We start from the raw sequence: 13,920 nt of genomic DNA on the forward strand, positions 1-13,920 counted from the left end.
TGTTTTGTATTTAGTGAGATTTGGCAAATTTTCAAGTTTATTGGATATTTGTATTTTCTCTTGGGGTACTACCCATTCTTGTCTCACCGTTTTACTACTGAATTGTCAATCTTTCTACTTTAGGGAAATTAAACTTTGTCTTGAGTTGTAGATGTTTTCCTAGTTTGTCTTTACAAACTCCTTTTTTCTTAACTACTACACAAAAGTTTGATTTTAATGTTATTCACGTTTCATTTTTATTTTAAGAAATCTGAATTTTATGTCATGGCTAGATAAGCTTTCCCCATCCCAGCATTATAAGTTATTTACTCCTATTTCCTGTTCTGGCTGTTCTTGGGCAGTTAATTTTCTGAATTATTGTGGGTCTCAAAATGTTTTGCCCTGCTCATTGGCGGTGAGTGATTGTTACCTTAGAAGGTGAGCGGTGACATGGCTGTGGTGTGTGGGCTAGAGTCCTGGCGACTGAGTGAATGGGAAGGAGCTGCACTGAACTTGGCCTGCACCCTGGCTGGATGTGAGAGTTATGTTAAAACCTGGGCCCAGAAATGGGGTGGGAGGACTTGGACAGGAAACTGACACACACTGCCTGTCTGGTCTGTGATATCCCCAGTTCACTGAATGTCTACAGGCCTGGTTCTAGAATAAGGGTCAAAGAAGTGAGGAGCTGGATGGAGTCAACTGCTAAATCCATTTGGACTGTGGGGAGAGAAGAAACCTAATACTAAGACTACAAACATCAATAAATTAAATTCACCCCAGATAAAATTAATGTTATGGAATGGTCTGATAGGAGACTTTACATATGTTTGTGTGCTCAAAGAGAAAGAGAAAATACATTTCACTAAAAAAGAGCAAGAGCCCTGGCCAGTGTGGCTTGGTTGAGCATCATCTCATGCACCGAAAAGTCGCCATTTCTATTCCCAGTCAGGGCACATGCACAGGTTGCAGGTTTGTTCCCTGGTCAGGGTGCCTACAGGAAGCAACCCAATGTTTCTCTCATCGATGTTTCTCTCCCTCTCCCTTCCTCTCTATAAATCAATAAACTATTTTATATATATATGTATACACACACACACACACACATATATATATATCACATGGATTTGCAGAGATTGGTGCCGCCATCAAACTTGAATTATACAGGGGTGGGATGTTTTCTTCCTAGTCCTATTTATTCACCATCCAAGTCATGGAGAATGACAGTAGTTTATTGCAAATGTAATCAGGTGGTAACGCCAACCTGTGTAATCAGATGTGGTATCTTTGCTGGATCAAAGCAATATAGTCCTCAGCCAACATGGAGGGGAGAAAAAAGACACTGTTTGGTGGAACTCTTGATTCTGGAGGCAACAGTTAACATTTGGGAGTGCTGCTGCAACCAATCCAAATTATAAAACCCTAATATGCCAATCAACCAAATGGTGGAATGACCAGTTGCTTTGATGTGCACTGACCACCAGGGGCAGATGCTCAATATAGGAGCTGCCCCCTGGTGGTCAGTGCGCTCCCACAGTGAGAGTGCAGCTCAGCTGTCTGACCTGTCCCGGTGGCCCACCAGCAGCCACTCACTCCCTCAGTAGTCCTGCAGGTCCAATCTCTGGAGAGCAGGCTAGGCACCGACGGACCAGTGCCACCAGCATGATCCCAACAGCGCTGCTGGCCTCCTGGAAGTTGGCCTCGGGCACTGCGGCCGCTTCCCCTCCCTAGACACTCCACAAGGAAGAAATGATATAAAAGCAGCTGCCAGGGAGCTCCTGACAACTGGCGCAAACATCAGCTGGACGGATCCAGATTCCAGGCCAGCAAGTGCATCCCACCACCTGCCCAGAGGGCCAATCGCATCCTGGTCCCTCTTACCCACTTCAGAACGGGTGCCAGACGCAGGGCTCACAGCTGGTGAGCGCCACTATGGTGGCGCGAGCCTCTCCCGATCAGTACTGACTGGGCGTGAGCCCGTGGCAGGCGCAGCAGGGCTGGGATGAGCGGGAGCGGCAGGCAAGAGCAGCAGGTGGCATTGGACTGTGGGTTTCGGCCTGATCCCCACAGGCCACCCTGCGGGACCCCACCCATGCACGAATTCGTGCACTGGGCCTCTCTCTATATGAAAGCCTAAGCGACCAAATGACCGGTCGACTGGCCGCTATGGCACGCACTGACGCTCAATGCAGGAGCTGTCTGTCCCCTGGTGGTCAGTGCGCTCCCACAGTGGGAGCGCTGCTCAGCTGACCTATGGGCGCCAGATGCCAGGCTCATGGCTGGCAAGCGCAGCTGCAGTGGCTTGAGCCTCTCCCCTGGACACTCCCCCTGCATGCCCCTCCCCCATCCGGACTGGGACTCGGATTGGAACCGGCATCTGGAATAACTGGGCGCAACCCGGCTGCCGCGCAAGGAGTGAGGCTGTGATGACAAGCGGTGGCTGCGCGGTCATGGGTGCGCCAGTATCGCCCTAGGGTGGGCACGTGGAGACCTCAGTGGAGCAGCAGTGAGTCTATGGAGTGGCAGTGGCAGGTGCAGTGGGGCTGGGATGAGCAGGAGAGGCATGGCGCCCGGCTGCCCAGCCCGCGCTTGGGCTCCTCCCTGGCCTCCTGCACTACTTTGTGCTGTGCAGAATCGACGAGCTGGCGGGTAAGGCCGGGCAGTGGTGGCACGGAGGTCCACTGATCCCCGCAGGCCAGGCTGAGGGACCCCACCGGTGCACAAATTCGTGCACCGGGCCTCTAGTTATGACATGAGGCAACTGGCTTTGAGTTGGGAGGCCTCCTGTATAAGGGTGTTGGGGAGTTGATACCTTCCCCCTTCAAAATCTCCCCAACATTCTTAGCCTTTACTTAGTCACAGCTCCCCACTGACACATTTCAAAACAGATTAATGACTATATAGTATTTTTGTCCTTTTTAATTTAGAAAGAGAGAGAAAGGGAAGAAAATTAAAAAACAACATTTGTTTAAATAACTATTGCAGAAAAGGAGATCTGGGCTGGATGCGGGGACCTACCTCTTCCAGAATGGGGGTTTATTAATGTTTTAAACAAACACACAAAAACAAAATAAATTATTCTGCTCAATACTGTTTGGCATAATTGCATTGTTTTTTTCATCTTCTAAACACTCAAAACAGCCTCTTCAGGAAGCATTGAGACTGGCAAGAATGACTGGTGCCCTCGCTCTCCAGAACAGTGGAAGGCGGCAATCCATCAAAACCCTACTTCCCCCAATCCACCCCCGTTCTTTATTTCATCTACTTTGGGAATTAGGAAGGTACAGACTCAAGCTAAATTCTCAATATATTATCTTTTGGGGGTGCCCACTGCTCTATCCCAAGCCTCCTCTCATACTCTTCTGGTTACTGTTTCCCCAGCCAGCTGCAGGAACTACACCCAACAGCCAGGAGGCTGCTTGGTGGTACCAACTCACTAAGAAAATGGGTGGTATTTGTGTTGTCACTGCTGGATACTGGGGTCCTTTTAGTGGTTTGGAAGCTTCACAGAAGCTCTTTTCCCCTCCTAAAATTCCCTGACCTTGAAGGTTGAATACCATCCGCAGCTTCCTCGAGGGGGTTAAGCTGGGTTCAATCATGCAAGTAGCTTCCAGTTGTAATCCCTGGTTGTTAGCTTCCCAGCCCATTCCTGAGCTGGAAATGGAAAGTGAGTTAGAGCGAGAAGGCAAGAGGTGAGCCTGGGGAAGGGGACCCATGGGCAGGGGAGGAGGCATGCAGAGGGGCAAGTCTACTCCTCCCCAGCTAGGCTCCCAGCTATTTCCACGGCCAGCTTGGAATTTTTACAGAATTTGTGTTGGTCAGCCATACCTGGTCATTGCAGGTTAACTAAATTATGAGCCCAAAGCAAAAACCACCCCCAAGCAAGAGGTTTCTTACTCCTCTTTGGGGTGATGTGTGAAGGAAGAAGGTGCATGCACCAGGCAGCTGGGCTCCCCATCTCCAGCCTTCTTTGCCATGAGTTGCTCCCTCTCCCTTGAGCCAGCCAAAGACGTGTTTGTGCGTGTGTGTGTGTGTGTGTGAGAGAGAGAGAGAGAGAGAGAGAGAGAGAGAGAGAGAGAGAGAGAGAGAGGCAGCAGCGCCCTAATCAATCCCAGGGCATGTTTTGATTTTTTTTCTAGAGCAAGTAGGCTGGTGAGGAGGCCCAGGGCCTAAGGAGACACTAAAAGTTGTAGCGAACAGTAGGGGCCAAGGATACACGTGAGTGAGAAGCACCTTACATTTGACGTGAGGGGGCTTCCTGGTCCCCTGCCCAGTTCCTTACACCTGTGTTCGAGTTAGGGCCTCGGCGAATTTCGCTCCCAAGCCAAGGGTGAACACAGTTCGTTTTCTGGTGAGACACTAAATGCCCTGGTCAGAAAGGCCATTCCATAGGGTGGCCAAAGGCGGGGAGGGAGAGGCGGTAGGATGAGGGGCCGCTCGCCCTCTGGATTCTCACTGCATTTCTTTGGTGGGTTAACACCCATCTCGGACTAAACAATAAAAGAAATGGGGGGGGGGGGGGTGTCTAAAATTCTCTCGGAAGCCTGGAGAGGTTTGGGAGGGTTCTGGCTTTGCCTCTGAGTGAAAGAGCGCTCCCCGTAAGTCACATGGACCGTTCCTGGACCGCTGAAAGGCCACGCGGGACCCCCGGCCCACCCTTCCCTCTCCTTCCCGGCGTCCTTGGCGGGGTCCAGCAATTGCGACAGCTCCGACCCAGCCAGAAGAAAGTACTTCTCCGGGCCAGGAGCCACCTCCTCTCTTTAAAAAGTGAAACAAAACCCCACCCAAGAGCCTAGGGCTGTGGGGGTGGAGTCGGCCGGTTCGCCCCCCGAAGGCCATTGATTGGAGGAGAAGGGCGCATCTCCGGAAGTTGACTCGAGTGGAGGGGCGCGATTGACTGAGATAAACACAGGCTCCGCCCGACCGCAGCGTTGATTGGTGCCAGGCCCAGTCTTGTGATTGGCGGGGAACAGCCGGCGCTCGCTGGGCTGCAGCATGATTGGTCCAGACCGCGGCGGGCGCGCTCAGCGTTGCCCGGCGACGCCCCACGCCCGGCGACGCGCGCAGGCGGAAGCCGCCACCCTGGGGCTGGTCTTGGGTCCCGACCCCGAGCGCAGACGCGCTGGGCGGCGGGCCGGGAGAGTCGCGGTCAGACCTTTCTCAGTTGCCTCGGTAGACCTCGATCTTGCTGGCCTTGGCCAGCATGTCGATGATGTGGGCCTCGAAGTCGGCGTCGTGCACGCCGGTCTTCCGGAACTCGCCCGCATACCGGTTATTCTCCCAGTAGTGGTGCCAGTTGCCCCGGCTGTCAGCCCCGAACCCGTACACGTTCACCTGCAGGGGAGGGCGATGCAAGTCACCCTACGTCGGACCTTGGGAGACCGGACGCGGGAGAGCCTTGGGTAGTAGTGGGGAAGGAGACCCAACAACCCGGGAGGCCGCCAGCTAATCGATTGATTGCGGGATGCATGGGAAGAGGGGACACCCAAGCCTGGGCTAAGGACACTGGCTGGCTCAAGGGAGAGGGAGCAACTCGTGGCAAAGAAGGCTGGAGATGGGGAGCCCAGCTGCCTGGTGCATGCACCTCCTTCCACCCGTCTGATTGCTTCAAGAACAACGCCCCAATTTAGGGCTAGCCCAACCCTTGCTAACTTTTTTTTTTTTTTAATGGAGTACTTTTATTTGAAAACTGGTCAAATACCCAATACCCTACGTTAAAGGATTTACTGGCAAATGTGGGTGTGCTGGATGTGAGCACTGAAGTGTATGGCAGAGCTCCCCTGCCCACTAGCTAGATGCCTCCTTGAATGACTAACCTTCGTTTTTAACAGAGCAGGCCTGGGGCCCACAGCTATGGGAGATAACCATCCCCCTGAATCTTAACTACACTATCTCCATTCTATTCTATTTATGTTTTTTATTATTTTTTCTTTATGGCAAGTAATATCAATTATGGAAATAGTATTCTTTTTCCTTTGTCAATAAATTTAACTTTCAAATGAAGTGATTTCAGATTTGGTCAAATTAAAGAAGTAAGCTTGGGAAATGCAGAGCTACACTGCCTAGAAATGGGGAGAAATAAAAGCCACTTGGCTTCTGCCTACAAAAACACATTCCTCTTGAAGCACTACTGAGCCCTGAGAAGGGCTGCTTTCCCTTGTTCCATGGGTCCCACTATTTACCCCCAGACTGGGCTACCCACCTCATCACACACATGCAGGGCAAAGAAGAGCACCAGCATCCCTGTAGAAGGGTACCGCCCATGATGCTCTGTCCACCTGTCATGGATGTACTTGAAGAAGGCTGGGTTGTAGATCTGGACCTGGAGGAGAAAATGTGACAGGCACATGAGGGTTTTGGGGGCCTAGAGGCATAGGCCAGGCTCTGAGTAGCTTGTGCCAGTTCCTCCACGCTTGCCCTTGGACCTGTTCATCTGTGTTCCCTGGTTCCTTGCAGCCTCTGTGGAGGTCAGGCATCCCAGCAGATGGGGACACTGAAGGTTCTGGAAGGGCACTAAGGGATACCTGAGCCACAGGACCAGGCACACTAGGAGATCAGGTCTGCATTGTTTCCAAGGAGGTGGGGATAAAGAAGGGGGCCGAGGAGAGAACTTACCTTTTCTTTGTCTACTCGAAGGAAGGACTTCACTGGAGCATAGGTACTGCAAGCAAACAAAAACACACAAAACATTTAGATGCCTTTCCTTCTGCTCAGGCCGGAGTGATGACAGCCTCACCACAAGACCCCCTGCTTCCAGACTGCTCTCCCACACCATATCACTGCAGTGCCTCGCTCAGAACCTTCAATGGCTCCCCTGCCCTTCAGGATAAAATAAGGATGTTTTATTAGACATACATTGGGCCTTCCATATTCCAGCCCCAACTTTTCTCCCACAAATCTCTGCTGTGGACTCTCCACTTGAGTTAGCCAATCATCTCAAACCCACCGTGCGTGCTCTTACCTGTGCCCACCTGACACTCTTGCTACTCTCCTCACATTTGGCACAAGTCCCTCCTTCCCGATTAGCCAGCCATGACACCCATAACCTACACTCCCTTTTCTAATCCCTTTTAAACCTATGGGATTTAAGCGCTATAGCATTTATTTTAGCTTTTAGGTCTCCCAAACATAAAGTCAGGACACTGTGACTTATACTTCTTCTTCTTTTTTTTTTTTAATATATTTTATTGATTCTCCACAGAGAGGAAGGGAGAGGGATAGAGAGCTAGAAATATCGATGAGAGAGAAACATCGACCAGCCGCCTCCTGCACACCCCCCACTGGGGATGTGCCCGCAACCAATGTACATGCCCTTGACTGGAATCGGACCTGGGACCTTTCAGTCCACAGACCGACGCTCTGTCCACTGAGCCAAACCGGTTTCGGCTATACTTCTGTGTTTAAAAATACATGATGATAACAGGCAAGAGGTCGCAACAACTCAATTTTCCATCGTTGGATGAATGAGTAAACAAAATGTGGCATGTCCATTCAAGGGAATACTATCTATAATAATAAAAGGGTAATATGCTAATTAGACTAGGAAACCTTCCAGGAGACCTTCCGGACATTCTTCTGGACAAAGTTGTAGTGGCGGGGCTGAGGTAGAGGCGGTTAGAGGCCAAGAGGGGAGGGCAGTTGTGGGTGATCAGGCCAGGATGGAACGGCATTTGTGGGGGATCAGGCTGGTGGGGGATGGGGCCGTTGAGGGTAAGCAGACCAGCAAAGGGGGCAGTTGGGGGCAAGCAGGCCAGTGGGGAGGAAAGGTGGGGGTGAGCAGGCCAACAAGGGGGGCAGTTGGGGGTGAGAAGGCCAGCAGGGGAGGCAGTTGGGGCAAGCATACTGGCATGGGGGGGCAGTTGGGGGTGATCAGGCTGGCAGGGGGGCATTTGGGGGCAAGCAGGCTGGCAGCGGGGGGCAGTTGGGGGCAAGCAGGCCTGCAGGCAGAGTGGTTAGGGGCAATCAGACAGGCAGGCAGTCAGGTGAGCAGTTTGGAGCCAGCAGTCCCAGATTGCAAGAGGGATGTCCGACTGCTGGTTTAGGCCCGATCCCTGTAAACCGGCAGTAGGACATCCTTGGAGGGGTCCCAGATTGGAGAGGATGCAGGCCGCGCTGAGGAACATCCACCCCCCCCCCAACCGTGCATGAATTTCATGCACCAGGCCACTAGTTTAACCTTTAAAATGAATGAAATCTGCCCTAGCTGGTTTGGCTCAGTGGATAGAGCGTTGGCCTGCAGACTGAAAGGTCCCAGGTTCGATGCCACTTAAGGGCACATGCCAGGGTTACAGATCCCCAGTGGGGAGTGTGCAGGAGGCAGTTGATCAATGATTCTCTCTCATCATTGATGTTTCTCTCTCCCGTTCTCCCTTCCTCTCTGAAATCAACAAAAAAATAAAATGAATGAAATCTGAAACATGCTACAGCATGGATGAACCTTGAAAACATCATGCTAAGTGAAATAAGTCAGATGTAAAAGGACAAATACTACATAATTCTACTTATATGAAGTACTTAGAATAGTCTAATCATAGAGACAGAAAGAATAGTGATTATCAGGGTCTTGGGGAAAGAAGGAATGAAGTTATTAATGGCTACAGAGTTTCCATTTGAGGTGATAAAGCAGTTCTGGAGATGGGTAGTGGTGATGTTTGCACAATAATGTGAACATACTTAATGCTACTGAACTGTACAATTAAAATTGTAAATTTTAAGTTACATACATTTTGCTGCACACACAACTAAAACCATGGTTAAGACAGTTGATTAGTGGTTGCCTTGGGGGTTGGGGGTTTAGGGAGTGGGGTGATGGCTAAGGTGTACAGAGGTATCTTTATATCTTTAGATTAAAGGTTTTCATTTTTAGAACATGACAGTGCTCTATAATTAATTGTGGTGATGGCTACACAACTCTGAACAGGCTAAAAGCCACTGCATTATATACTTTAAATGTGTGAATTGTATGGTATGTGAATCATATCTCAATAAAGCTCCTAAAAAAATACTTGGTTAGCCCTGGCCGGTGTGGCTCAGATGGTTGGGCATCATCCTGGGCACAGGGGGTTGCTGGATTGATTCCCAGTCAGGGCACATGCCCAGATTGCAGGCTCGATCCCTGGTAGGGGGTGTGCAGGAGGCAGCTGATAGATGTTTCTCTTAAATCAATGTTCTTTCTCTCTCCCTTCCTCTCTTTCTAAAAATCAATAAAAATCTGTTTTAAAAAAACCTTGGTTCACTGAATTTCCTGAGATTTCAAACTATGACTGGGCAACTGCCCCCAAAGAAAATTCTCAGAAGGCAGAGCTCCCACAGTTCGGAACTACCCCCTGGAAAGGAGACCAAAAGCAGGTTGTTCTTTCCTCACCTTTCCACCAATATGCTGGCTGTCACCACGCAGGAATTGACAAAGAACATGCTCAGGCCTCGGCTAAAGCACCACTTGGGGCCTTCCCTCCTTGTGCCTCCCTCCTCACCAGCCCCTCTTGGCCCAAATATTCAGTTAAAGGAATTCTAAGGTCCAGTCCCCAGTCAGGCTCCTCCCAAGGTGCTCCTGTCACCCATATGGCACTCCCCGTCAGCAGGGCGGCTCACAATCGGATCTGTCCCGTGGATAGGGCGCTCGCGATCCACAGCAGGTCCAGGGCCTTGAAGGGCACCAACACAAAGCTGACGTTGGCAGGCAGGTTCTTGGCACTCTCAGGGTACATGAAATGGTGGGTGGTTCGGCTGCCAACATCCTGCTCAAAGCCCACAGTTGGTGCCTGATTCATTCTGCAGGGACAAGAGGTTGACATGAGAAGAAACTGCCATAGAAACTGGTACACACAAAAGAAAAAAGGCAAAAGAAACTGGTACAAGATTTTTAGAGGATGATTTGGTGCTAGCCAATATATATAAATATACTTTGACCTAGCAATCCCATTACCAGAAATCCACCTATAAAAATAGGTGCAGCCTGAGAGTGGTGGCTCAGGGGTTGAGCTATGAACTAAGAGGTCATGGTTCGATCCCGGTCGTGGCATATGCCCAGGTTGTGGGCTCAATCCCTGATTATGGAGGAGGCAGCCAATCAATGATTATCTCTCATCATTGATGTTTCTATCTCTCTCTCCCTCTCCTTTCCTCTCTGAAATCAATAAAGATATATATTTTTTAAAAATAGGTGCATAAATGTGCAAAGATGTGTGTACCAGGATATTCACTGCAATATCACAATAGTGAAAAGTAGAATCAAGCAATAAAAACTGGTTTATGCATTTTGGCCCATTCAAATACCATGTGGCCATCAGAATGAATGAAGTAGATTTACATGTGCTGTTAAGAAATAAGTCCAAGAGCCCTGGCTGGTGTGGCTCAGTTGGTTGGGCATCATCCTGTGCACCAGAAGGTTGTGGATTTAATCAGGAGGCAGTCAATTGCTGTTGTGCTCTCACATCAATGTTTCTCTCTCTCTCCCTTACTCTCTCTCTCAAAATTGGTAAACTATTCTTTAAAAAAAAAAAAAAGTCCAAGAGTTATTCAGTGAAAAAAACAAGTGGTGTGAGGTATCCCACTTCTTTCCTTATAACACATAGCTCTTGAATACCTACTGTGTGCAGCAGGAGGGAATTACAACACAGAAAAGGAAGACTTAAAAATTGGTAGTATGATAACCATTTTTCATTAAAAGAAAAAATACTTTTGTATACAAATAGAAAAAATATCTGGAATGGTATTAAAATTATGAATAATTCTTACTCTTGGGAAATGGGACTTAGGATAATTCATTTTTATTGTGTACATTTCACCCCCAAGAATACCTCCCTTCTGGGAGGAACAGAGCAGGCTGGAGCGGAAGGCTTAATAGGGATGGTGTTTCTCAGCTGCTGGGGGACAGAAGGGTAGCAGGCAGTGGAAGTCTTGGCTGGGCTCTAGGCTAGACAGGAGCTGGGGTCAAGGTTGACTCTTGTGAAGACTCAAGAAACAAACCTCATCTCACCAGAAATGGAGAGACCAAACTGGTCCTGCAGATCAAAGGGCTACCGCTGCCCCAGGATGGCTTCTGAAGACAGCCCTCCACCTGCCTTCCCCCCTGAATTGGCAGCCAGAGCTTTCACAAAGTCCCTTCTTGGACCTGTCACCCAGCATCACAATGCCTCCCACCCTGCAGTGGGCCCTGCTGCAGAGCCTCCACCTCCTTGAGGTTCCTCCCACTTGCTGGGCAGGCACCAATCTTCAAAAGTTTGGGAATAGCCGAAACCAGTTTGGCTCAGTGGATAGAGCGTCAGCCTGCGGACTGGAAGGTCCCAGGTTCGATTCCGGTCAAAGGCATATACCTTGGTTGCGGGCACATCCCCAGTAGGGGGTGTGCAGGAGGCAGCTGGTCGATGTTTCTCTCTCATCGACGATTCTAGCTCTCTATCCCTCTTCCTTCCTCCCTGTAAAAATCAATAAAATATATTTTTTAAAAAAGTTTGGGAATAAACAGAGTAAGAGGTCCAAAAGGTATTTCAGAGTCTCCAATGCAGGGGAACATGGCATGCATCTGGAGACAGGATTTTGCTTTGAGGCTCTGATTCATTCTGGAGAAGCCAAGCCCTGGCAGAGCAGGGCAGAGGATGAGCTGTATTCCTGTATCTCGAGGGCAAAGCATTCTAGAATTCTGTCTGCCCTTGGCTGCCTCCAGCCGCCAAAGAAGACCTGGGGGCAGGGGCACAGGCAGTGTAGACATGCATTCGTGGTTAGGGGTTGGTGCCTAGTCCCTTTCATTCATTCATGTATGTATGGCTACGATACGCCAGGCACTGCTCTAGGAACTGTGGACCCATCTGCTGGCCAGCTAAGGCAGGACCAGCTCAAGGCCATTCGGAGTTGTCGGCAGGGCTCAGAAGACATTCAGGAGGAGGAGGCCTTTAGGTGGGTAGAGCCATCATCTCATGGTAACTCAGCTTGGCCCTCACAGTGGGGTCTTTACATTAGTGCTACTTCCAGGAAGGGAGGCCTCCCCTCTGGTTCCAAACCAAAATATGCCTATAAGCAGAGTCACCTCCACTGCAACCGGCTCCTTATAGGTCAGCTGACAGCCAATTATCATCTGGGTCACCCCTTCCACAAATCCATTCTGGGGTCCACTGTAACATACCAAGCCTCCTTGCCTGATCCCTGAGGGAACATTTGTGAATTCCTTTCTGTAGCTTGGCCTGACCAGGGGCCGCCCACTATCACAGCAGCAAAGCCTTTTTAGCTTGTCCGTTGTGCTTCTACTCTGGAGCTTCCCAACCATCACCGAGATGCAGATGGCAGGGCAAAGGAGGCAGGGCTTCAGGCAGTCTAGAACATTTCTCAAGCGTTCCGGGGCTGACTGGAGTAATGGACGCTTCATTCCCCAACCTCAGCCACTGTCTCTGGGTAAATAGAGGCTCCTCTTCAGCTCCCAGCTTGCCTCCTTTGTCAGCCACTGGACAATGGGGAGAATCTCAGGGGCTCTGGGTTCCTGGATGGGGCCTGGCATCCCCCCCCCCCCCCCCCTTACCGCACCATTCTCACCATAAGAAGGGTTTTGCAAGGAATGAGGAAAGCCTCAGAGACATTGCTGCCTTGGTGTTGCTATGGAGACAGCAACAGATTCTAAGATAAAGCCCTTCCTTCCTCCTCCTGGGAAACCGGTCTTTCTGCAATGTTCATCCTAAGAGATACTTCGTGAAAACTGGGCATTTTCAGTATCTTATTCTTAAGGGCTCTTCCTCCAAGGAGTGGGATGGCATTTCTGCCTCCAAGTCTAGTGAAGAAGTCAGAAAACAGGTTCAGGGCAGAAGGAGCAGCCCACACTCAGCTCACAAGTCGACTCTTAGTCCCTGTCCATCCCCAGATTTCTTGCTCTGTGTCCCCCTGTCTGGAATGAATGCCCATCCAACCCTTCTGTCCTCAAGGCTGGGCACTGGGCACTGATGTCTTGTTGAGTGAGTGAGGGCCCCCCACCCCCATCTAAACCTTGTGACATAAAGGACAGCGGCCCAGAGCAAGCACCAGACATCCATATGCTTGTTTGATTGATGCTACTTTTCTTCTTCTGCCCAGGACATCCGTCTTCTGTGAGTTCCAGGAGGAATCGCCTGTGACTATTACCGGTAAGCAAGATGCTGGTTTGGTTTGGGTCCTCACCTCTGGTGTAACTACTGAGGAAACTAGGCAGGTAGGAGGGCCTCTGGTGGGCGTTTTCACCAGCAGCCAGCCAGGAGTCTAGTTTCAGCTCTTTTCAGACTAACTCAGAGTTGGAGACTGAGTACAGGCCTCAAGCAAAGTCTTGAATGGGAATTCTGCCTCCTCATCCACCCCAACAAAGGCGAGAACCTATCACAGGTCTGGGTGTTAGACCTATAGCAGCCCCAGCAGCGGGCAGCTCCTACACTGCCCGACAAGGTCACGGAGTCCAGTCCCCCCTCCAGGAGGCTTGGGGTCCCCGTGGCTCACCTCATGATGAAGTTGTGCCCGTCCACATCTGGCCCATAGCCAGAGCCCCGCAGGTTGCCGGAGTTCCCCACCACAGCACAGCGCCGGCACTGCTGGGGGTCCCGGAAACGGTAGGGGTTCTCGCCTGGTACTATCTGGAACAGCTTCTCCAGCACCTCATTGGTATTGTGTGACTTGAACTGGGGCTGCAGCATCTGCAGAGGGGAGGGGAAGGGAGTGGGTGTGAGCAGAGAGGGACTCCTGCCTGCCTCCCTTCCCCGCCTTCCCCTGCCAGCGTCCAAGCCACACAGGACCCCTAACCAGGCTGTCAGGGAGCAGGAATTCTCTGAGCAGTGAGGACCCTCCCCTCAACAACAGTCAAGTCTCCCTTCCAGCTGCTCTGATGCACTGGAGGGGGGTGGGGGGGTCAAGGCACATTCTCCAGGGACCCCTAGGCCTGTCCCAGGAACAGAGAAACTTCTTGGGTGGCTCCTCAGGCATGAAGAGGCCCCTGCT

At 50.7% G+C, this 13,920-nt stretch overlaps 1 protein-coding gene across 1 annotated transcript in view; it reads right to left on the bottom strand.

Moving 5' to 3' along the window:
- Positions 1-4,773: 4,773 nt before the first annotated feature.
- Positions 4,774-13,920, bottom strand: part of ST3GAL2 (ST3 beta-galactoside alpha-2,3-sialyltransferase 2) — a 44,824-nt gene continuing 35,677 nt past the window's right edge. Inside the window, exons 3-7 of the mRNA XM_079800690.1 lie at positions 13,426-13,619; positions 9,568-9,747; positions 6,592-6,637; positions 6,179-6,298; positions 4,774-5,310 (exon numbers count right to left, since the gene is read on the bottom strand). Of these exons, the coding sequence (XP_079656816.1) occupies positions 5,137-5,310; positions 6,179-6,298; positions 6,592-6,637; positions 9,568-9,747; positions 13,426-13,619 (714 nt within the window). The 3' untranslated portion in view covers positions 4,774-5,136. The remainder of the gene's footprint in view (positions 5,311-6,178; positions 6,299-6,591; positions 6,638-9,567; positions 9,748-13,425; positions 13,620-13,920) is intronic.

This window comes from Cnephaeus nilssonii, assembly GCF_951640355.1.
Source record: "Cnephaeus nilssonii genome assembly, chromosome: 20".
NCBI lineage: Eukaryota > Metazoa > Chordata > Mammalia > Chiroptera > Vespertilionidae > Cnephaeus > Cnephaeus nilssonii.